General features: G+C 42.3%; 1 protein-coding gene and 1 long non-coding RNA gene across 10 annotated transcripts in view; both read left to right on the forward strand.

Moving 5' to 3' along the window:
- Positions 1–775: 775 nt before the first annotated feature.
- LOC112488731 (uncharacterized) lies at positions 776–8,997 on the forward strand. Its single transcript, XR_003053111.1, has 5 exons — positions 776–931; positions 5,139–5,270; positions 5,380–5,428; positions 8,545–8,635; positions 8,772–8,997. It is a non-coding gene; the product is annotated as an uncharacterized LOC112488731 (long non-coding RNA).
- A 196-nt stretch (positions 8,998–9,193) lies between these two features.
- The window catches only part of carmil3 (capping protein regulator and myosin 1 linker 3), a 62,693-nt gene continuing 46,095 nt past the window's right edge, over positions 9,194–25,791 (forward strand). For 2 of the 9 annotated variants that reach the window (XM_025052369.1, XM_025052367.1), the window contains exons 1-6: positions 9,195–9,751; positions 10,547–10,594; positions 12,420–12,511; positions 12,607–12,746; positions 13,779–15,814; positions 19,065–19,159. In XM_025052369.1, the coding sequence (XP_024908137.1) occupies positions 15,757–15,814; positions 19,065–19,159 (153 nt within the window). In that variant the 5' untranslated portion in view covers positions 9,195–9,751; positions 10,547–10,594; positions 12,420–12,511; positions 12,607–12,746; positions 13,779–15,756. Of the gene's footprint in view, positions 9,752–10,546; positions 10,595–12,419; positions 12,512–12,606; positions 12,747–13,778; positions 15,815–19,064; positions 19,160–25,791 lie in introns of all 9 variants that reach the window. The other 7 variants (XM_025052366.1, XM_025052371.1, XM_025052372.1 and 4 more) reach the window with 5 other exon arrangements.

A 25,791-nucleotide genomic window follows, 5' to 3' on the forward strand; every position in this document is an offset into this window, starting at 1 on the left:
CCGGGTCTCAGCTTGATTACTATGATAATACCCGCCCCGAGTGAAGAGAGGCAGGGAGGGAATGGAGAGAGCCACATTAGTGGTTCCTATGAACCACTGTTGTTACATTAAAGTGCATTTAAGATCATGAGAGAGCGGCTGCTGCTGAGGCTGCTGAGGCTGCTGCTGCTGCTGCTGCTGCTGCTGAGACAGACCTGCTCTCTGCTCTCTGCTGGTACAGCCTGTGCTGCCTCATAATTACAGGCTTCATAGCGTCTCATCGCCTGAGTTTTGAAAACAGCAGGGACCTCCAGAGGATATAAAGTCAGTTGGAGGGAAAACAAAGATCTGACGTGCGTTAACCTCCACTCTGCACCTGGAGACTGAACACAACACTTGTAGCCGCCGCCGCGTTATCACTGATGTCAGGCTACAACTCCTGTATGAGCGTTTATCTCGTCCGCCTCCAGCGTCAACACTGCATTGCAGCATTCCAGCCGAGGTGTTTGCTGTCACGGCACTGTCAATAATTACAGCATGTATAATTGATCACAGTATAATGGCTGCCGTGGAATGGAACGGGCTCGGGTGCAGCCGTGCACCTGGGAATGAGCAACGCTGTGCAGGAGGGCTGTGAACACGCTCACTCAACATGCTGCGTGAGTGTCTAATGTTACATAAGAGTGTGTGTGTGTGTGTGTTTTATTGACAGTGAGAATAAAGGAGGGAGAGAGAGGAGAAAAACATGTCCAGAAACAAATACATTTTTCATTCTTTCTGAACCTGCTGACAAATACATTTTTCATTCTTTCTGAACCTACTGACAATCATTTCTCTGTGTGTGTGTGTGTGTTTTCCATTTCCTTAGGAAGTGACAGGAAGTAGGCTGAGGAACCGCCCAACCCACAGGTCATGACCCTTCCAAGATGGCCGCCCATGTGCTCCTCTGTATGTAAGTATGACTGTGTTTGTTCTGCAGTAGACAGTAGACAGTAAATACTGCAACAGCTGCTCAGTCTGTAGTACATTCATAAATATCTGATACAGTCATCAATATGATAACAGTATATATTAGCTACGTTTTTTTTTTAGCTTTTTAAAATATTTGGGTCTTTTTCTGCCGACTGTCTGGATGTAGGTTGGTTTGACATCAATATTAGATTTTAGTTACATTTATTGAAGAGTTGTTGTTACAGAATCTAAACGTCCCGTTCTTTCATTTGATATAATGAATCAAACAAGGGGGAAATGTCTTCAAAGGATTTTTGTGACGTACCAAAACAACAGGGAGGTCTGCAGTAAGTAAGTTTTCTGGATGTAGTACTTTAGTGTGGTACTTTTGTTGTCCAGATACGTGGTCCACCTTTACATCTGACCTGTGTTTTAAGAAGTTTGGACACAGCAGAGACGGAGAGCAGCTTCTGAACACCATTAAACTCTCAGCTCTGGGGAATAAAGATTCAATTTCCACAGTTGTTGAACTTCCACAGTGACCTTGGAGCCGGGACATCTTCCTGCTCGCTCCTCTGAAGGCTAATAAAGTACCTTCAACCTCCACATCCCTGTTCTTCCTCCTCCTCCTGTCTCTCCCACTCCCCCTCGCTCATGCGTTGCACTGGGGATATTTTCTAGGTCCACTGGCTCATTTGAGGTGGAAAATTAAATCTTCATTAACAATCTTAATTAGACTTCGATCCCTCTGTAGCGGGTCGACAGGGAATCCATAACGTAACGGGGGGGAGACCTGGAGTGGGACTCGTTTTCGGGAATGGTGGTGTTGGTTGGGAATGATGGTGGAGGTGGAGGTGGGGAGGTGTGGGGGGAGGAGAGGGGGTGGAGGGTGTAATTAGTGAATGGAAACTTCAGGCTAAATTACACACAGGAGGTATTTACACTTTGGAGACAGAAGGAATGAAAGGAAGAAAGTGGGTAATTAAAATGGAAGGAGCTGGAATCAAAGGGCAACATGTGTAGTACTCCCCCCGGTGGGTGTGCAGCGCCTGCACTGTTAGCAAACAGTGGGAGGAAAAGGTTGAAGAGGGGAACGTTATTAGTAGAAGGATCTTGGCTGCGTTCTGGTGACGCGCCGTAACCACCGGTGACATAATCCCTTATCATGTCACCGTAAGCGCGGGGCATTTACTTAATGCCACACAGTAATGGTGCAGATACACTGCTGAGCATTCTGCCCCTGCTCTCACTCTGATCCACATTTACATTGCTTACAGAAGTCTGTTGAGCCGCGGTGTGAAGAGATTGGGCAGTAAATAAAGCACCGACGTTCTCCCTGTAGAACCTCCATAAATACATGATCTCCATTAATAATAAAGCTGGAGGAGGAGAAACCTCTGCCAAAAGTTTTTGCTTATTACCCGGCCGGACAACCAAACAGGGCAGAAGAAACTGGGCTGCGGCTGTTTAGACTGAAAAATAGATAGAACCGTCTAGAAAAGAAAAATAACTAGTAATACAGTGAAGCTAAAAGAAGCTGAAGACCAAAACGCATGATTAGGCTACAGTTACTGAAAAAGGAGGCTAACTGAGCTAACTGGCTAATAAATATGAAAAACTTTACATGAGCTTAGCCCTAAAATATATCTGCTTTGTGAAGAATTAAGAATTATATTATTATAATATTATTATATTATACCAGGAGGCCCAGTCTCCTGGACCAGTACCAGGAGGCCCAGTCTCCTGGACACGTACCAGGAGGCCTAGTCTCCTGGTACTGGTCCAGACTCCTCTCTTTCCAGCTGGAATATCTTTTGTTTTTTCTCTGTTCTTCTCTCCTTCTCTTGCTTCAGTGAATGATGTCTTTTTTTTTTTGCCGTTCTCACATCACAAACCATCAAAACCCTCAGCCGTCTCCTTTGGTGGAGCAGCGGACTGAGAAGAGATGACTTTCTTTCCTTTTTCTCGCCCCCTGGTACGACAGAGAGAGAGAGCGGTGAGGTTGAATCCTCCTCCCTGCCCCCCCCCCGCACCCCTCAAAATGAATGAATATTTGTTTATCTTGTCCTACCTACAGAGACGTGCGGTTTCTTACCCGGCGAGGCCAACAGATAATGTCTGAACCTTTGTTTTTATTTATTTGCTCTGCAGCGTTTCCTGGGAGCTGAGGTGGTCGAGCGCTGCGTGCGGGGGTGATCGTATCAGACCACGGGTCCTGGTGGCGTCTGAGGCCTGCAGAGAGAGAGAGAGAGAGAGAGAGAGTGTGTGTTTATGCAGATGATCATTAGAGACACAGAGAATAGGAGAACATGAAAGCCAATTATAGACTCACAAACACTGAGACGCAGCGGCAGAGAGAGGGAGACACACAGAGAGAGAGAGAGAGTTAAGTACATTCATTAGCCCTTTGAGTCAGATTGGTTAATTGTTCAATGAAGTGAGTGGAATAATAAGTTGAGGGAGGATGTTATGCCTTTGGTGAGACATTTGCGAGGATTAATTCTCATCAGCTGCGCCTCCGTTTGTCCTCCGCACATCGTGGCGAAACAGTAGCAGCTGTGAGCGACGGAAGGAGCAGAGACGTGTGTTTATGTGTGTGTGTACGCAGGCATCAGGGAGGGGAAGGTCAGGGAGAACAGTTGGTGTTCTTTGTGAAGATGGAATAAAAAAATAAGATTGGTAATTTAGTAATCCACGAGAACCTTCTTTTACCAGTCTGAAAAGGAGAAAATGAGTCATCTTTGTGGAACAGAATGTGTTCACCAGACTCCACGAGGCTGAAACTGAGTCAACTTTGCTCCAAGGTCACGTTGCACTTCCTGTTCATAACCATTTTGACTTATTCCGGTGAGGAGACTAATAGTTCTTGACAACTTGACAAATTAATAGTCATCGATTCACCTTGACTCTCATTTGGTGAACTTGAACAAAAATGAGATAAAATCATATTTTTTTTGTCAGGCAAAAAAGGAGAAAATGAATCATTTTTTGTAAAAACAAAATGCCGTCAGCTGAGAGAGAGTTGGAACTGTGCCCCAAGGCCACGTCCCATTATCTGTTAACCACACTGTTTAGTCATTTAACAAGTGGGGAACCAGAAGTGTTGATGGAGGTGAAGCATCTGTTCATGGTCATCGTCTGAATCTATTATTCCTGAAGCAGCGGACATTTTTAACCATCTGACGCCAGTTATTCCTCCAAAGGCAGAACCGTTTGTATTTTGTTCAACGTAAAACTTTTGAAACACTTGAAGCAGAAGAATCCTTACAGTGAGGTCACGTTCTTTCTTTTTCTTTTTTTGAATTACAAAACCATTGGTTTGATTTGCAGGTAAAGTGTTTTCTCTGAGAAACTCTTCAGATGTCTGTGCTCCCTTTAGTTTTGTCTTCTCCAAACTTTCTCATCTGCCGACGACCTGTGATGGAAATTAAAAAAAAGAAAAATCCAGAGTGAAGTTTATGGACGCACTGAGGAACTGAGGATCTCTGATCTCTCAGTTCTGTCTCTACGTTCCGTCGTTTACTGTAATCCTTCCTCACTTTTGTCTCCACTCCTTTAATTGCTACATATTTTTTCCTCTGTCGTCCATTAAGAGCCATTTCTATCTCGATGTTTCATTTCTTTCTTTATTATTATCTGCAGTATATATATTCACTTTCCTGTCTGCACGCGACCTCTCCCGACCCCCCGCCATCTCGTTTCATCTAAAGGAGTCATTTATGCTGCGAGGCTTTAATGGTGTATGTAGAGCTGATGCTGATGTAAGACCCCGATCATTACTTTAACTAGAACTATTAATGTTCTATTATGGGCTCTGTGCTGGTCCTGCTGCTTATTGGTCTCCTTGCTGACTTATCCGTTTTCCTCCTTCTTCCTGGGTTATTTACTCTCATCAAGAACCTCTGTTTGTGACTGTTTTATTGATATTCCCATAATATGCAGAGGTTACAAGTATTACAAAGGAGAAATAACCCAGAGCACAGAAAGTGGTAATGTGTCTTAACGTCCACCCCAGAGCACAGAAAGTGGTAATGTGTCGTAACGTCCACTTGGATGAAGTTTTTTCATGTATATTCACTCCATGGTTTTTTAAACGCCTGCAGCACTAATCACATAATAATGTAAAATAATAATAATAATTTAAATGTTGATGTGGATTCATTTGAACTGATATCTGTAAAACTTTTTGTGGCGTTCCCTGACCTTAGGAACTCTGCTGGAGTTTAAATTCATAGCCCTCGGCTACGGCGGTTTAGACCAGTGGGACGGATGGAGGTCAGAGGGGTTCATGGCTGACTGAGGATCATCATCATCATCATCATCATCATCATCATTATAATGTAAATATAGAATTACTACACTGATTCCTATTGTACACGGTTACATTTGAAGGTAAACAACGTGTTATTTATTGTTTCAGTTAAAGCATCTTTTTCACGTTCTCTGAAGGTTCTCCATCGTCCGAGTCACTACGTCCTGAGAGTCACTGCCTCCAGAGGTACGGCCACATGGTGGCGATATGCTTATCATGCTTGTTTTATCAGAGATTAAACTAATTAGATTGGGCTGTTCTTGATGCCCCCACCTTCACCCCCACCTCCTCTCGTCCCAAATACACTTCCACACGTTCACTGCTTTTGCTTCAAATCTCTGTTGAAGCTCTGTCTGCACTTGTGCACCTGTGACCTTTGACCTGTGACCTGTCCAGGACTGATGGATGTGCACCTGTGACCTTTGACCTGTGACTTGTCCAGGACTGATGGGATTGGCTCTGGAAGATGAAGGAATGAATGAAAGACTGAAATTGCCCTCCAAAAATTATTTCATAAAGGGCTGAAAATAGAACTATTTCCAGCTTTTTGTTCCTGAAACAGTAACCCAGTCCCAGATTGGACTCAGTTTCAGGTAGACATACGGTCCAGCTCACAGTCACGGCTGAAACAATGACAGCGCAGCAGATAACAGGACTAACACAGTGTTCCCTCCAGACCTATTATCCAGTGCAGCAATAGCTGCTGAGATAGGGTTCTTCCTCCAAAGTGAGTCCTTCTGGACTTCAGGATTCTCATCACATCAGTGTCGTGACCATCGAGCGCTCTTCAATCTCGCGGACGCCTCTGCAGGACCTTCAGAGCCGCTCGCTGTTCCTGAAATCAATGGCAGCTGAAATAATGGACTCACTGTAATATGCTGCTGAATCCCAGCTTCTGTCCAACATCACTGCCTCAGAAAACTATCAAAAACCCGCAGTTTACATACGTGTCTCTGCTGCCACCTGCTGGAATCAGACCCACAAGCTCTCGTTCTGTGTGAAGACGCCGCCGGTTGTTTGTGTTCATTCAGAGTCTGTGTGCATCCTCCCAGGCTCAGAGGGAACAACCTTCACAGATCATTTGTTCATCACAGAGCTAACTCTCTTTCACACACCATCATACACACTCACAGGCCTGATTCGATTTAAAGCCCACCTCCGCTCTGACCTGCGCTTCTTGAGGACGTGGAGAAAACAAACGTGATCCCAGAGGAACAAACAACAAAGAAAAAACAAAAAAATCAAACATTCAGATATGATAGCTCCCTGTCCAAAGATGAGTTCACTGTAGTTTCAGTAACTGAAGATAAACTAAGTGATGTATAAAATTTAATTCCTTTCAGAGCTGTTCGGAGTGATGTATTACAGCAATCAAATAAGATACGAAGGAGAAGATTATGTCTGCGTGACGCTTCACAGAACTGATTGTGTTGGTGGAGGCTTCACTTGAATTTGATGTCAGGGACACGGCGTCATGTGAGGAGACAAATCATCCAGATGAGAATGTCAGAGACTGACAATCAAAAAAACAACAGCAGAGTGAACTGTCATGTCAGCGAACAATAGACACGGAGCATCAGGACTACAAACATTCACACCAACATTCACACCTTTTGTCAATTCAGGCTACATTCACACTACACTGATGATGAAAACCGGATAATGCAACATCTGGATTTTTCAAAATGATGTGTGCCATAAAAATAGTTTGGGGGAAAAAAACAAAATGATGTGTGCCATAAAAATAGTTTACGGCTCTTTATGACTCTTTATGAAAGTGAAATTCACTAGTGTGCACGATAAAAAATGGGATGGTGGTTTGGAGTGTTTTTTATTTTAAGTGCAAACAAACATCTGCACTGGTCCAATCACCATGAGGAGGTGAATAAATAACAGGTTATTTGTTCATGAATTTACAACCAAAACCGTATCTTTAATTTAAATCTAACAGACCCACTGGGGGCATGAGAGAGTACACAACAGCAGTTATAAACAAATTGAATTGGATCAGATTCCCCAGCGTACCAACAGAGGTACACGTACGACAGTTTTAGAACCTTTAAAGTAATGCAGTTATGTCGGTAGAAAAACTTTCCTTTCTGTTTTCTCTGTGCCTGAAATCGCTCTCATTTTCTTATATTTACTTTGTTCTGTTCAGATGACTGTCTGGAGAGCAGGGCTCCATAATAAATGACAAATAAATAAATAAATACTAACACTCATAATTGATTCAACAATCCTCAGCAACGTTACTGTCACACTGGGCCTGTGTTTACAAGACTCCAAACGGCTGTAAAGGCTGCCGTAAAAATGATAATATATATATTTATATATAAATACACAGTATATTGATGTAAGAGAAAAGCCTGGTTCTGGATTAAAACAAACGCACGTCGTTCGGGTCGGTGTCGGCCTCAGCTGGTGATTATTGAATTTGTAATTTGGCCTGTGATAACAGATCCCAGCCCTTAGATTTGTTTGGTTCCCATTTGGGAAAAGCACAGACTTTGAAAAGTCTGTTTACTCCAAACACAGACTAATCGTAGCTGGTAGCTGCATCTGTGCTTTCAAATGAAATAGTAACTGTTTGCCGCTCCTGAAATGCCTCCTGGACGGCCATCACTCTCTTTAATCCAATGTCCGTCAGTCTGCTCCGCTCCAAACTTCTGCCTGCCTCCGCTTCTCCTCCGCCTCTGGCTTCAGTCGTGATATCAAACAACCAGAGTCCAGATTAGGTGTCAGATATCATAAAGTGCAGCACGCAGGAAGTTGGATTTCTCCAGGCCGTTTTGGAAAATGATACAGAAACGACTGTTTCACCGAAACTGATGTTCATTCTCTGCTGCTCTATGAAAAGCTTTGGCCAAATTCTTCTGACAACACTCTGCACCGTCACAAGGTCCAGTAAACACTCACTGCAGTAAAGGTCACACTCACTGCTGGTTAAAGGTGAAGTGAGCACTTCTCTTCAATTGTTTGTTTTGGGCTTTTTCTTTTTTTCTTTCTTGTCAACAATGAACCTGTAGTGCTCTTTATCTGGCCTGTAGGTGGCGCTTGGTAGACATTTAATAGCCAAATCTGTAACTCTACACTTTAAATGTTAGATGTTGAACCTTTAGTATTTAATTCCTGCATACTCTACTTTCATATGTACTTTAATTACCAGTAATACTTCAGTTACTCAGCCAATAAGGCTGTAAAGCCCTGCTCTGTGTACCAAACACTTTTGTATTGGCAGATTTTTGTTAAATTCTATTAGCCGAGTGAAAGCTCATGGATTTTTTTTTCCCCTCCAATTCCAGAGTCCAATAATTGTCTTTTCCTATTTTCTGGATTAAGACTCAATTCTCCATTGACTGGGAGCAGCAGCAGCAGCAGCAGCAGCTTCCAGAGGTCAGCACAAACGCAGTGAGATTGAGAGTGAACTTGAACGCAGCGCTCCATCTCCAGATAAACACTCTAATACAGTTTACAGAGCCTCAGACTCCATAGGTTTATAACCCAGCTGTCTCCTGTCCTGTTTTTTCAGAACGCTGTCATTAGCCCCCTGCTGGTGCCGTGGTGGAAACCGTAGACCACAGCTGCTCCAGTAATGGCTCCAGTGAAGGACGGAGCTGTGGATGAATATAAAGGAAAAGAAAACCACTAGAGATTTTAAATAATGGACCAATTGGTCCGCAATTAGTGCCACGATCACGATCCGTCCCAGACGTCCTGTCCTGGGGTCTGAACAAGATGTTCCCAAGCTGGAAAAGATACATTGTTATACCAGCTATTAAATATTATGTTTATACTACAAAATAGATAGACAAAAATAGATATAATTACTTTTTTTTTTTTTACAATTATTTATATATATATATATATATATATACACACACACACACATGTAGCCTATATATGTGTATGTATAAATATATGTATACCATTTTCAGAAGTATTTAGTTTAACATGGGATATTTACACAGAGAGATGTTACATAAAAAGTTTTATTTTATTTTTATTTATTTATTTAGGTTTTTTTTTTTGTTTTGTTTCATGTAACATAAATGCTTTATTTCTGAACAGTGCCTTTAACACGGCTGGTTACACATTAGCTCTTCCCTGCTCCAGGGCCGAAGCTAACGTTAGCTCCGGCGCTAACTCTATTCCCTTCGTGCTTGTCCGCAGCAGAGGTAAATAGAACCAGGGAAGTTCAAGGTCTTTTTTATCGGCCACATCGAGCACAACGGTACATGAACAGTGTTTTAACAGCTCTTCTATAACTAAGTCAGGCTTTAATGTCGCCACCATTCTCTCTCTCGCCCGCGCCCTACGCACATATACGTACACAGCCATTCACAGACTTACGTACGCAACTAGAGTAACACAGTAGCCTACCGGAAAAGTAATTAATGGCTAGCGGTATGAACTTCGTTAGCCCGTAAAAATCCATAAATTAACCTTATTACAGGGTTCAAAGTGTGTAAAAAAAAAAAAAAAGTAGCGGCTCATAGGCAGGAAACTACGGTAATTTACTTATCTTTGTTTTTCTCACTATATCTAACTTTTCGCTTGATTTGTCGTCGACAGAGACTTGGTTAATAAGGCGAGAGGTTTGCTGTTTTAACATGCTAATGCTAATGTTTTGTTTGTTATAGATTTTTAATGTTTTACCAGCGGAATATAAGTAAAAATAGATGTAAACATATACAATACTAACACTGTGAAGTACTTTTATTTTTGGTTAGCTGCTGTTTGTGGTGGAGTTTTAGTTAAAGTTTGTTTTGGTGAAATGATCTCTATTAATGAATAATTCATAATGAGACAGTGGTCTGTGTGACATTTGCACCCAGTACAGAGAAACAACATTGTTAGCAGTTTGACATTATTAGTTTCAAAAACAGAGAACCAACAACCACGGCTGTGGCCCTCTTCACTGGAGCCTCTGATTATTAAGGTTTTAAAGTTAGTTTCATCCCACTGTTGTTTTGGTTCTAAAGTTTTCAAAGTTCTCCAGTATTATTCCCATCTTTGACTTTGCCAGTTTTCCTGTATTTCCCAATGTGTTTGTTGTTCTGGAAGTGTGGTAAGTGCTCTTGCCTTACAGCAAGAAGGTCAGTGGTCTGATTCCCCAGCTGATGCTCATATAATCTAGAGGTGTGAATGGTTTTCCAGTCACTGTTATTGACCTGGAGAACAGTCCAGGTGGAACAAAAAAAAGAATACCTCATCTTTGATATTTGTGGTTATATTACAAATGTGAAATTCCATCAGTTCTGTGTTCAGATATTATTTTGAAAGATGTTTTTTTTTTTATCACAGCAGAAACATCCTGGAGGAGAAAAAACGTCCGTGAACAACTTTGAGAACGTAAGGATTTTCAAACCTTTCTTTCATCCTTTTGAAAACGCACTGAATTATTCCTTTATATCCTGTTTACATTTTTTCCAATTTTCTCTTATTCCTTTGAGTCGGGAACTTGCGACAGAACCGTAAGGACATTTGTCACTTGTACGAAAGCTAAAAGAACAATTCCTTCTTGTTGTTTTGTTGTTTTCTGGTTATTGAAAAGTAATTTGGTCTGGAGTCTCTGATCGATCAGTGGCTCCTGAGTCCAGTCCAGTCTCTGCGTCTGCTGCCAAATATCTGAAGGTGCTGCTGCTGTTTTTTGTAAAATGAAATCTGTCACAGAATGAATTGCTGTTGATAACAGAAATACTGCAAAAAAAGAGAAAAGTTTTCTACCAGACTTTCAATTTTCTTTAAGGCAGTTGGGGCTGTGCTGTATTTAGGTGTCATAATTAACTGGTCCTCATTAGTACTGTAATTACTAAGTAGATTTTTATCTCCTCCACGAGTTCGTGTATTTGTTTTTGCTTTAGAAATGCAAAAACTGTGACTAACTGTGAAGGAATTTTGGGGAAAACAACGGTGACAATGTGGATTAGGAAATAATCCCATCCCAAATAATGTGTACATTTAAATTAGTGTTCACTGTTAAATGAAATCTGGAGGAAACGTCCAGACCCCAGAACTGTCAGGAGTTTGAAGTGATTTAATTCTTTAGATTCTTGATATGTGTTTGTTGACAATAGTCTCTTCGTGACAGAGTCGGTTTGTTTCAGTCAGTAGTTTCCACATCCACCGTAGTGTCACGGGAGATAAACGTCACGTCAGTGGCTCCTGCTGGTGGGAGTGTGACTGCACAGTAGATAAAGGCCGTGGCGTTGAAAATGTGTTAATATAAAATCCAACCCAGATGGAGTGAAATGATAGTAATGATGCATAGACATAAATACATTAGATTTTCTCTCCCTGTGGCAGAGGTGAGTGAGTGGCTCAGATACTGGAGTGTTATTGATTCTTCACTTCAACTGAAAAGCAGCAAATGCTTAAAAATCAATGGGATTGTCACAACAGAGCGGTGGCTCTGAGTGGAGATGAGGAACATCATGATAATTAGTACTATTACGACGACAAACATATGGCTTTAGATGAGGATTATGGTTCTTTCAACTGTTTGTTTTCATCAAGAATTTGTAATGAGGGCAGAACTGCACTGCACTGTACAACACACAGGGGGCCATGTACACATAAATATACTTCTAACCCTTGTCATATTATGAATAATTATGTTATTGAAAAATTATTAATTATTAAATATTTCGACATAAATATACTTCTAACCCTTGTCATCTTATGAATAATTATTATGTTATTGAAAAATTATTAAATATTATTATTTTGCTGCTGCCTCACTGGCCCCACTGCTCCTTCTTGCACCTCCTCTGTCCTCCTGCTCTGGTGTCTCCTCTTGAATTAATTCAGATTATTCCTCTCTCTCACTGACTTCATGCATGTTTAAAATCCTTCTTCAGAACTTTAAACGTTGCATTAAGTAATATCAGCGAATATTACCGTAGAACCGAACTGTGTCTGCCTGCACATCAGTTCCGCCCTAATGCCAGACGCCTACGGTCCCTAAGATTTCTGTAAAAAGACAGCGAAGCCTTCTCAGCGACGTGACTAATCGATAACTCTTTTCATTTTTTTTTACTGTGCAGCAGATCAATGGGGCCGTGAAATAAAAATCCACAGAGTTCAGCTTGTTATCCATTGACTCGTCTCCAAGATCATTTTTACATTCCTTCCAATAAATCACACAGTTTTTGTCTTCTATTTTTTTATGGTGCAGCGAGATGAGAGGACGACCAGTAAAAACTGATGGGATAAAGAGAGTCCTTGCCACAACAGCAGCCCTGACACACCCCGGGTTTTACTGATGTGGTGAGTTGTTGTCGGTGACTCTGGGCAGTCACAATGAACATCTCAATGAAGAGCAGCAGCTGTTTTCACACACTCCCTTCTTAATCTGACTTCAGCTCCATTTACTGTGAAGTGGCTGCGCTGGCTTTTCTCTGTCAGACTGAATCAGTGCTGTGAAGGTCAGCAACAGTTTTCAGTCTGTGTGTCAGCTCTGATGAAGAGGCCGTGACGACTTTCTGTCTGTGAGGACAATGAGGTGAAAGAAGTAAACAAATGTATATCATGAGCTGTAAGCAAAAAGTTTTAATTTTGAGGTTTCCATCAAAACTGGTTTTGAAATATTTTCACAGTTTCTGGAGGGGAAATAGCAGAGTTTTCCATTGAATATGGTCATAATGCCACCTAGCGTTTGAAACGGTTATTGACTTGCCTCTGCAAATCTTTCAAGTGCAGACCTACGGGCTGTGGTAAAGTCCATGTATTGATGCAAAATGCACTGGATTTAAGAATTGTGTTTGTAGCATAATAGGTAATAAATACATTATTTAATTATGTTTAAGAAATATATGAAACTTGTCAACAGCCCAAACATATAATACAGTTTATTAAGAAAAGAAAGGCTGCAGAGAAAAGTAAAGTATGGTTAAAATAATTTATTTTATTAGCCAGACATTAGCTTAAAAAAGGCAAAAAGATGGACAACAAATAATAATAAATATTTAACAGTCAAGGTAAAATGAAATGAATTAATAAATAAAAAATTAGCAAATTTAGCAGAAGGATATAAACATGCAACTTCCAACTATAGCTGTCACCAATGTTGCATGGCTAAATTAGTTAAACAAAACACCAGAAGAACAGCAAGAAATTGCATAAATTAAAAAAAAAATTATAAATGACATTAATGACTTAATGACATAAATTGCATAAATTAAAAAAAAAATTATTAATGACTTAATGACAGTTTTTCATTCAGGTATTTGTTTTATTTTTCCATTACTAATATTTTTTACGGTTACATCACGTTAATCACGCAGTAACCACAATTGTCCACAAGGTGGCAGCAAATCCCAGCCCATCATGTGGACGTTTTAAGCGTTCACTGTAAGTAAACTTTCCTCAAAGAAACCAGTGTGAAAACTGGTAGAAGAATCGATGACAACTGTGTGTCATTACATGAAGTTTCTACAGACACGATGAAGAACATTATATTATTTATTTTCCAGTTGATTTTCTTACATTGCTTCCACAAAATAATGTTTTTAATTGTGTTCATCTTTATTTTTAGGTCACTCCAGTGCAGGGAGCAAATCAGAAAGAAATGAAATTGCAGTCAGATTCATGCATGGGCCGTCGCCACCTCACTGATGAATATTGAGGGGGTATTGAACAACCTGACTCTCATTTATGAGATGCTGCAGCCATGAATAAATAATGGGGCGTCCTTTCAAGTGTGTCTTTGAACGGCGTTGGAAGTTTTTTAACCCTGTGAAAACTGGCTAAGGATGCTGCTGATCTCCTGCTGCACGAGGCTCCGTGGTCCTGCCAAACGGCTGTTCTCCGTCTACGGCGCTCTCCCCTCCTCTTTGAAATAATGATACTCGCCTCCTGCTGTGTCTCCTTTCATCAGGGTGAAGGATCAGTGACACAAAGGACTCAACCTCCTTCACACACACAGAAATATACGTTGATGAATGTTTTGGATAAAGAACCCTTGTTCCACAGCTCTGGGGCCCCCCAGGGCCGATCTTTGGAAATGAGACCAGGCTCAGCTGTGTCCATTCATTTGTGTCCTCATGAGGACATTTGTCATATTTATAGATGATAGATGAGAACACAGGGATTCAGGTTCTTCCTCTTCGTCCTCTTTTTCCTCCTTGTCTTCCTTCTTCCCTCCTTCCTTATCTCATTTCACTTCCTCTCGCTTTTCTTCCTTGTCTTCTCCCACTGTTTTTCCTCGTCTTCGTCCTCCGTGTCTATCTCCTAACCTTCTTACTCTTTGTCTTTCTCTTCTTTTACCTCTTCTCCTCCCTCGTCTGTAACACCCACCATGTTGCTCCGGCCCTGGATGGAACTTGAAGAGTTAAGTTTTTGGTTTCATTTCGGCTCCATCTCTGAAGCGCTGCTCTGCCTAAGTGATGACATTGACAAGTAGCAGCCGTTTAGATGAGAGGGTGAATCGTACATCACAGTTGACCTCAGCGCGGGGGCTCCTGTTTCCTCCCTGTCCCAAATCTGATCAGAGCCACGAGCGGAGAATCCAGAAATCTGAAGGAAAAGACGTGGAATTAAGGCCTCTGAGTTATGGCTCTGCTCCAGCAACGTTGTCACATCATTGAAGAAACACTCGGAGCAAACACACATCCATCAAAAGGCGTCACATTTCCTTCATTCTGACAAAAAAAAAAAAACAAAGACTAAAAATAAAAATACAGAATGATCTTATTTTGGATTTTTTTCACCGGTTTCTAACAGTGACGATAGAGGACGCCATTTTTAACCTGGCTATCATACTGCTGAAAGACAAAATTTCCAAGTTTGATTACTATGAAGTATTTCTCCCCTGCTTTTATTTCAGGGTCAGTTGGAGGTGACACAGTAGCCAAGTGATTTGTTTACCCGCCTTACAGCATGAAGGTCACAGGTTTGAGCCCTGAATGTCCTCCCCATGTGTGCTTGTCTTTGTGTGCATCTTGTTTGTCTTCTTCTGATGCCAAACAAACTGTAGGTTACTGATACTACCACCTACTGGAGTGTTTGTGCACAAGTGTTACTTGCGTGACAAACATCTGGCAACTGAGAAAGTTACAATTTAAATTTACAATGATTAAACCCCCTGTTTTGTATCGCAATGATAAAAATACCTCAGTTACAGTCTGTGCATATATTACTGCAATACTATGAACTCCTCATGTACACTATAATTGCATAATGAGCAGTTTTACTATGTAATTTTCCTAAAAAATTAACCCTCCTCTCGCTGTCTCTCTCTCTCTCCCTTATTCCCTCCCTCCCATCCTTTCTTTTGCTCCCCCCCCCTCTCTCTCTCTCTCTCTCCCTCTCAGTGTAATCGAACGCGTTCTTCCACTCAGCTGTGCTCAGCTGTAGTCTCCTCGCTCTGCTCTCAGCTCAGCGTCGCACCATCTTCTCTCTCTGCTCCGGCTGAAGCTCCTGCAGCCGCGAAGGAGGAGGAGGCGGAGGGGAATCTGTCAAAGCAGGGATCAGAACCAGAAAGAGGAGTAAAAGGAAATAAAGGAGCTCGGAGCATGGCTTCAAAGGAGAGTCCAGTGGCGGGTTTCATCAGCGTCAGCAGGGAGATGACAGGTAAGAGAGGAAGCGTGGCTTCAGTTGGAGGAAAGTGTGGGGGGTTTTTTTTAGTCATTTTCTGGGTAAAAAGTCATGCAAAGGTCAGTTCCTCTTTTCTTCTGACAGTGGAGGTTTAAATCAGGAGGTTGACCTCCGAGGAGTTCACTTTCTGAGGTCGTGATGCTGATGCTGATGCTGAAGGCAGATGTGTGGAGAACAGTTCCTGTGGTGCTTCTAGAATAACGCAGCTGCACTTAGGAGTCACCACTGTGTGTGTGTGTGTGTTTTTACTACATCATCCTGTAGCTGCAGCCTGCAATGATTTGTCGACTAATTGAACAACCATTTGTGATAATCGATTAATGATAAAACTAACTGACCTCAAGTGTCAGTTTTATTGAACAGGTCAGTAACTAATAGAGAAATAAATACCAGTGTCATCTTTATTTACTCAGTATTCCTTCTTTGTCGTTACTTTAACTAAACGTTTCATGAATAACTTGAAGCGTAAATTCTTTATATTATTGACTCACAGGTGTCTGAAAATAAAACTGAACTGTAGTGTCAACTTTACGAACTCTACTCTGCCTTCACATCAGATTTGACATCAGTGATCTGGACACATCAGATGTTGTCGGTACAACGCCAATGAAACGGTCTGGCCTGTTGTTAGCCATGTTTACCTGTGACCAGGAGTCTGTAGGTATTGTTGTAACTACAACTGCAGTAGTGAATGCAGTACAGTGGCAAAAGGAGCACTTTATGTTACTGACTTTCTCTATTGTCTATTGTTTACGGCCCTCTCTCCCCAGTAGAGCGAGGCTGGTGGAGACCAAACCCACGAGTTTCCCATAAATCAGCCTTAGTCGCCCAATTACACCCACACACACACGTGGGGAAGGCGAGGCGTTCGGGAAACTTCATCTGTCGCTGCTAATTAACTCAACGTGGCGAGTTAAATCCCTGCTGTTTGCTACGGTCAGTGGTCCTCTGCCTGTCCCCCCTGCTTGGACCCTGGCCCTGTCCTGTCCATTAACACACCTGCTCTGTGGGGAGATAACGAGGGAGGGTGGTGATCTTTCATAGGGTTCAGTGAGCAGATCTAGAACAGGGTCAAGAGGTCAAGAAGACGTGGGGAGGTATCTGAGGAGACAATGGTCGTATCGTCCACGTTCATCGTCTCCCCCCTCATCGCCTGCTGCCCCTCACCCTCATGGGAGTCTCAGGGGGATGGCAGAGTGGGCTAAAAGCTCCGTGTCACCAGGTCTTACCCGGACTTACGTCAGTAACTCTGTGTCTTCCCACTGATCTGATGTGCCCACACCTTCCTCCAGGTCCTACCGTCACTGCCTCCTCCTCCTCCTCGTCCTTCTCCCCCTTCCTGTCCCCGTAAGAAACAACCTCAAGGTTGATGAGGAAAGTGAGAATTATGAGTGGGCCGTCGTGTGAGAGTTGGGAGAGTGTTGTGTGACACAGCATGACACACTCTGTCTCCATCTGGTTCAGTTCCACCAGTGCATATTTGGCATCAGGGCCCCTGGTAGAAACTGTTAGCTGTGAGTCCACGCTGGCATATGTGTGTGTTCACAGTCAGGAGATACAGGTTGACACTGTGTGTGTGTGTGTGTGTGTGTGTGTGGACAGCAGGTTGTTTGGGTCCTGAAGGACATGTAAATGCAAAGGCCTGTGCTGCGGTTCAGTGAGCAGGGTCACCTGGTACGGTGGAGCAGAGTGACATGGTACGGTGGAGCAGGGTCACATGGTACGGTGGAGCAGAGACCAGTGAAGACTGAATCTATGAATCTTCTGTTTGGCTGTTTTGTAATGAGCTGGGCTTCTTCTTCTTCTTCTTCTTCTTTCTTTTTTTATCCTTCTCTGAGGCTAAAAATAGCCCAGTTATGAGTCCTCTTTAGTTGGAGATCGTTAGTATGAGTGTGTGTGTGTGTGTGTCTGTGTCTTTGTAGTTAACGTCACGTCTTCGTGGCAGATCTAAGAAGCGGTCCACTGGTCTTTCTTCCAAAACACAACAACTCCAAAGTTGATACGTTCAAAAAATGTATTTCTAACCCAGTTCTGTCAGATACAGGTCAGAGTCAAGTTCTGAGTCTCTTCTTCTTCTTCTTCGTGTCTTTGAGTTACACCTGTTATTGGTTGGAGTTCTGACGGATCCAATCCTTGAAGTGTCCATTGTTGGATTTTTGTCAATTCTCCTATAACAGACCTGAGCTGCTCAGCACCCACTGGTCACACTTGTCCAAATCCCCTTCTACACAACAAGCAATAAATTGTGGCGATTTACAGAAGGTTAAAAAACACTCGCAGTAGCAGCATTAAAATAGCATAGATTTGTATTAAAATGCTCCAACAAATAATAAATATTATCTTCAGGGTTCTGAGGGTTCCTCGTTCCAAATAAATTGTCATTTATCTCTGCCTGACCCCAATAATCCCACTGTCGACGCTCGACTTCAGTTAACATTCCTGCCAAACAGAGAGGCCGAAAAAGAACATTATGTGTGAAGATAGAGTCGTGTTGTGTTCACTGTCCCACCAACGGTTCATCAAAGACTCCACAGCTCCTCAGAAGGACTCTGAGTCCAGGTCAGGGGTCCTGATCCTGGAGACCTTTTAGAAATAAATACAGCGTTAACTCTCAGTCCACTAACTCAGTCTGGACTCTGTGTCTTCTGACCTCCAACTGTATGAGCGCAGCCTTCAAGTGAGCAGATTTAGCACGTTGTGTTCACTTTAAGGTCTCCTACGGTAGTGAAATTTAATGAAGTCCCTCAGTTATAAGTCACTTTCAAGAAAAGTTTCTGTGAAAAAGAGTCAAAGTTTTGCTATTCCTTCATTTTCAACTGGGGTTAAATGTGTTTAATAAGAAAAAATATAAATATTGAAAGGGTTTTTTTCATGTTAGAATTTTTTTTTAGATCTATATCCTGCCATCAAGTCCTTGTCAGTAATACCAAAAACTGGAGGTGTTTGTGTTTCTTCTATAATTATGGTTCTTTACACTCTAGATCACTGCAGAGAGGGAATGTAAAGAGAAAGTAATTACCACCAGAGTGAAAAGAAAACTGCCCCGCCCCTTCATCGTTTTTTGCCTTCATTTCCCTCTGGATTTACCTTTCATTAATCCTTGAGCTTTATGTGCAGATAGAAGACTTTTTTTTTTCTGCGTGGCACTTCTTCATCCCTGAATGTTTTTACTGTACATAATGTAATTAAATCTGCTGTTTCTGTTGTGTTTTTCCTCCGTCTCCAGAGAGCATCAGGAAGGTGCTGGACAAGCAAGCTGTTAAGTTTGTGCGAGCAATCAAGCAGGACACCAGGAGTGGGAAAACTGAAGACAGGATTCTGGTAAGACCTGGATGCTAAAGTAGCCTAGCTAGTGCTAAGTTTAGGTTTAGGTTGTGAGGTAGTTTCCGATCGTAGGTTGGTTTGTGTCAGATGGACAAGCAAGCAAAAAAAAAGTCAGAGACAGCAGTAGAAGACAACACAAAAATATTTTCACACTGTTCCACTTTGTTGTAAATGTTGCTCAACACCAAAAAAACACCAACAAAGAAATTTGATAAAACTGTCAAGTTGGGTTTCAGGACTGCTGTATATTTGAGCGTGGCATTTGACTAGTCTGGAGTAGGTGGAGTCAAACTATATCCCTTAATGGTGCTTTTCTCGGTAGTTAAAGAAGCTGCTGACAGTTAGAGCTAATGTATAATAGAGATTAATGGTTCTCCAATGATCGTCCTCTGTGTTAAGTTCACATTTATTATACATGTTTGTTACGTAATCTGGTTCTTTTAAACACGTTAATAAGTACAGTGTCTTGTACTTGGTGTAGATCTTGATGCAGTAGATCTGTGGATGAAGGAAGTTGGTCTCCTGTTGGTGAGGTGAGGCGTGCCGTGTGGAACGGCGAGGACATGGGCTTGTTACAGACCAAATTAAAAATCGATTGATCGGAGGAGGCACCAGAAACCACCGATTAGACTTCCCGAAACACACGACTGACACTTAGGAAATCGTGTTAAACACTGACGCTGCCGTAGCAGAGTGAGGTGGACACCGTGCCACCGCCGATGGAGTTCACGCTCAGAGTTTATTAGATGTGGCAGCAGGGTCTTAATGCCACAGGCCAGTGGGTGGGTGTGTGTGTGTGTGTGTGTGACTGCCTGCTGGAGGCTGTGTCGGCAGCTTGTAGTGCCGTCCAAGGCCACTGCAGCTGAAACATCAGTGCGTTACGCCGCTGCGTTAGCGACCGATCGACGACTGATGGTCGTCTGCTACGTACAGACGCCGGTTCATTTCCTCCTCCTCTAAAAGAACCAAACCAGACCAGCTGATAAGAGCATCACATCATCTCTCACTTCTTCTCCTCTTCTCTCGACTGTCGCCATCATTACCGCACCCCCACTCCTATTTTTGTCATCTTTCTTTGTCCCCTCCCTTTCCTCCCCCTTATCTGTCCATCTCGATTATTCTCCTCCCCATCACCACCCTTCTTCTCTTTCCTCCCCCCTCACCACTCCAACCCCGGTCACCTCTCACTTTCTTCCACTTCCACTTTGTGTCCTTCCGACTTTACTCCAACCTGTAAAAGGTTATTGAGCTCCTGTTTCCATCAGAACCAATTCAATTAGGCTTCCGCCGTATGAGAGTTTTTTTTTTTTTTTTTTAAACCATCCAAATGAGCCCTGGCTGCTGCCGCTGATGTTGCTTCGAATGTTTTCTCAGAGAAGGAGGGTGTGGGGGGAGAAAAAAAGAGAAGGAGATGGATATAGGCTTCGGTGTTAGCTCGTTGTCAAGGTCTTCCCCCTGAAAGGCAATATTTTCACTTTACTGGACGCATTACACAGATTTATGGAGAACAAACTACCAGAGAGCTGGTAAATAGAGTTTGTAATGGTCTTTATGAATTTTATGCAAAAAACACTGTAGTAGTTAGTCGACGCGGTTGGTCTTTGGGAGGGTCGTCTTCTTAATATGCAAGGAAAGGAAGTTGGATTTTCAAATTGTTTTCTACAAACTGAACTTTGTGAATTTTAAAGGCTTTACTTCCTATATTCCCTGTCATGACAGAAGGAGATTAAAGAGTTAAAATAACTACATAACAATCTCGTAAATCAAACTCGTAAACTTTGCGGGAAATAGATTTATTTAAATCATTTCTCGTAAATCAAACTCGTAAACTTTGCAGGAAGTAGATTTATTTAAATCTATGGCCACCACTTTATCAGGTGCCCACTTCTCTCCAAGAAACGTCAGTCAGCAGTTTCCTGCTTCTGAACTTAGAAATAAATGACCTGGAAGACTAAGAACTGACTGAGAACGGACTGAGAACTGACTAAGAACTGACTGAGAACGGACTGAGAACTGACTGAGAACTGACTGAGAACTGACACACCAATGGTGTACATTTATAATTTGCTTCAGTCTTCTACTGAATGACTGAATGATTATCAGTTACCCTCTGCAAATGATGAGTTTTTCTTCTGTGGATGTTTCTTCCGTTGGCTGGTATATATCAGATTATATAAAAGTCATTTTTACCCCCAATTACTTTTGGCCCATTTTATGTTTTTCTCTTGTGAACATGAACTAAACCAGTTAAAATAATTTAACAGTGAGTCTTTTCTGGCTCTGTAGAAAAATCTTTTGCAGTGAAGTCCCCCTACAGAGGTCTTTGTTCTGCATCCTGCTCTTCCTTTTACTCCACACCACCCCCCTGAGGGAAATGCTGTCTGTGTATATTGAATGTACCAGCCATCAGCCATACACACACTCAGGCCTGTCTCCCTCCACCCATCATGCTCAACTTGAGGGAGGACTCAGTGTGACATCTGAGCAACACCCAGAGCGGTGGACATGCATGTTACTGTTCCTGCAGACGCTCTGACATTTTACGGAGGGGCATCTACGTAGGAACACATGCCCCCGCGCATCACAACTTGCTCACTTACGTAGTCCTGCAGCCATTATTAGATCACCCTATTTGAAGATTAGAGCCAACTCAGAAAACCATGCATCTTCAAAGACAGAGAGGAGGGAGTCGTGAGATGGAGGGGGGAGGGAGGGATAGATGGGAGGGGAGCGCTTGGCTTCTCACTAGAAGAAAGAGAATGGAATGGATAAAGTGGTGGGGGGTGTTCAGTGATGTAGTTTCGATGCCCCAGTTGCCAGTTTGACTCTTCTGCCAATTACACTGCATGTCTTCATCGGTTGCCCCGTTTTCTCCTTCACTTCCACCTAATAATGAGCCCATTACAGGCCTAGACCGCTGCTGTTCAACAGTCCCAGGCACACTTGGGTGCTTTCGTCCTTCCACTTTGGGTCTGCAGTTTTGATAAGGTTCCACTTGTGAGCGCCCCCTCCGGGGGGGCTAAGGGTTGAAGTCAAGTTGATGATGCTAATGTAAAGAGTGGCGCTTGTGTACGTAGCAGAGGAGCTAATATATAATGGAGATTAATGCTAGCAACACTGATCCACATTAAATAAATGATTCCCTGTACTTAATAACCCTTTAGTACGTATGTTTATTACATAATCTATTCCCTGTATTCATTGGGTTTATTATATATTTATATTAAATATTCTTAACGTATCACTTCCTCAGCACTGCACATTTGATTGACTTTTTACTTAACCAAAGATTTTAAGAGTTGCTTATATAAAAACCCTTTCTTCATGTATAACAAATAATTATACATCATCACTTATTGTATTTAAATGATGATGATTCTTCTTTTTTTTTTGGCTAATTTTATGCTAGTTCTTTAGTTGACGCTGTAGACTCTTTTTCTTTCAAAATTTAAAAATTTAATTTAGACTTTATTTATTGTGTATTGGTTTGAAAGTCTAAATTGTTTTGCCAAATAATTCTATTTCTTCCACTGAACCGTGGCAGGACTGTGAAATTTCTGAGCAGTCTTGCCCCCCCGCCTCTGCTGATTTGTGACCCTGGTGTGATGGTGACCTTAGCTCATTGTATCAAGATTGCCATGTGCACTCTGCAATTTCACACACATTGTCGTTGCCGTCTCGGATCCGGCGGAGCCGAAAAAATTATAGCAGCTGGACAGAATGAGTCAAGAAGTCACTTGCACTATCAAAGAGGAACAAAGGACCTCAGCCTTTTATTTACTCAGTGGGCGGTTCTGTCCAATCACTGTTAGAATCCAACAGCCTTTTCAGATTAGGCAAAGTTAAAATGTAGACACTTTAATTTCCTCCTAATTTGACAAATGATTTATAAGCATTTCAAGACAGAAAAAAAACTTAAATTCAGGTACTGCACTGAGTATTCACCCTGATGTACTTATGCAGCATCTAATGAATCAATGTACATTCTAATTGACTCTGTGGTCTCTCCTGATTTATTTCATCCATTGATTGGTCGACTGGTCTGATCTCTGTTTGACAGCCGACAGAGAAGGTGACGGAGCGTCGTCTTCAACTCGTTGTTGCACAGAGCAGAGCAGCTCTGCCAAGCAGCAATGTCAGGCCGGAACAGGCAGGAAGAGACTTTCCAGAGACTCTTTTCTTGGCATCTGTGACTTCATTAGCACTGCTCCATGAACTTAGAATTATGCAGCCCTGACGCCAATGCCAAGACAAGAGTCTGTAAAAAAAAAAGAACCCTGAAATATGTGCAGTCTTAAAGGAGAATTCTGGTAGATTTCAGCAAAAGTCCAGTGTGATTAAGTTCATAGAACACACATATTGTTTTCCTTTAGCTTTTTCTAAACTTACTTCAGGATAGCACTTAGCTCATCCTTAGATATTGTCTGGCTGCGTTTAAACTATTTCCTGCTTAGCTGCTGTGTGATCATCTTCAGGCTGTGGTGCTGTGTTTTTGGGTACGTCGACTTGACCGTTCCTCTTCTCCTTTAGCAAACATTGGTAATACTTATGACCAGTAAATTAACTGTTTTTATTTTGCAGTCCATTTTTAAGACGTTGTAGCCGTTGTTGGAGCCCTGAGGTTGGGCTCGTCTTAGCTAGTAGTTATTTTTTTCATCAGAGGGAAGCAAAAAGTTGTATATACAGTATATATGTAAATATATAGAATAATGTCAGTATACCTGGTCTTAGCCGTTTCCGTTAGACATGAACTCTTGGCGTTGGTTTTGGTTACATTGCACTTGGAATGTTGATTCTGAAGCAACTTTAGACAAACTGGCACTGAACCAAATGGCTGTGATGTTTAGTTTTCCCTCCTGCTCATTTAATTTTTCAGATTTCTGGATTGGATGACCACTTACTGAAAGGTTTATTTAAGCTACTGAAATCTCGTAATGTAGTGGGGAGAAAAAAAGGAATTTGCTGAATAACATGATGAGTCTGCTGTTCTCAGACTGGTGCAGATTCACAGAGGCAGACTCCAGTATTCATTTCACCCTCTCTGTCATGCCTCCCATTTTTTAATGTAATATGCTTGTGTAACGGGGGGAACATTAACGACACATCATCTACAATTGTCCGTTTGTGGCTTCGGCCTCAGCAGAGCTCCGCACGGAGTCATTCTCCCTGCCGGTGTCCTGGATTTACTGTGTGATGGAGCGCGACCACAGCTCTGTGCCGTAATTAGGATTGTGTTTTCTTTTGATTATCATATCACATGCATATAAAGCCCGGGGTGGAGTCTGTGAAACGTGACGACTGCCCTCTTTTTTTCCCATGATACTGAAAGAAGAACTAAAAATAAATCCTCCTCTGTTTCTGTTGCACTTCTATTCATCTTCCACCCTGACCATTAGTCAGTTTAACTCTGCCCCCCCCACCTCATTCATTTACTGCCTGCATTCCAACACTGCTTACCCCTTGTATTTTCCCCTCCGCCACCTTTTTCTCTCCGCCAATTTCCACCCAATCCTGCAACTAATGCATTTCTACATTCTCAACCTTAACTTTGCTTTCTTCCACAACTTCTATTTTTTTGTCTCTCTCTTTTTAAGGAGTCCTCTGGGGTTCAGAGTGCCTGCCTCACTATCTCTTGATTCAGAGCCTGTACTTCTCCACATTTTTTAAGGGTTTGTTTTTCTGTTCTCATTTTTAGCCCTCGTCCAGCCCTTCTGAAGTCCACTTAAAACCCAGGCCACATGTGATTACAAACCTCCTGTCAAGTTCACACACAGGTGCAGGTTGGATGACAGACTGACGGATGATTGGCCGCCGTGTCCGTTAGAGGAGACACAGACACACACAGACCAGCTCACTGGGCTGTGGTGCATCATTATAAACATGCACAGGAGCCATAACTGTGTCTGTGCTGCACCGGGACGTTTGACTGCTACAAATACTGTATCACACATTTCTGTTGTGTGTATGTTTATGTGTGTGTGTATTTTAAAATGCCCTTGTGGGGAAGCCAGAAATACCACAGGCGGCCAAATCTGGCACTGATCCTCTGCTTGTTAACTCACAGGCTGTGCTGCAACACACACACACACACACACACCAGAGGGCCAAAAAGTCATACTTTGATTTTCCCCGTCTTGTTTGATGTGCAGAGCCTGACATCTTTTGATTAATATAAGCGTCGCGTTCTCTGCCCTTTCGATTGCACACACACAAACTCACACACAAACACACAAATATATGCACATCCAGTTAGAGATGCATTTAATGTTTCAATGCACGCACACACACTTCAACGCTGTCTACTTCAGGCGCCGTGTCTTTCAACTTGAGCATCCAAAGCGTGCCACCTCAGTGAGGACACCTCCGTCGCCCACTTCTCCACCCCCCCGATCCCATCATCTTCGCTCCACCTCCTCCCTCATCCCTCTTCAGATTGTTACCTGTCCTCAGCTCCGTCCATGGCTGAAGATTTTCTGTTTGTAAGACTTTAGACTTTTTAGTGTTGCAAAAATGGGCTGCAGTCCAGCTGTACCGCGTGGAGATAAGTTGGAGCCCAGATCCGTAGGAACTGGATATCAGATTTTAGATATTTAATATCAGGATAAATAAATTAGTCGCATTGAATTAGC

The sequence above is a fragment of the Cynoglossus semilaevis genome, chromosome 20, assembly GCF_000523025.1.
Source record: "Cynoglossus semilaevis isolate Cse_v1.0 chromosome 20, Cse_v1.0, whole genome shotgun sequence".
NCBI lineage: Eukaryota > Metazoa > Chordata > Actinopteri > Pleuronectiformes > Cynoglossidae > Cynoglossus > Cynoglossus semilaevis.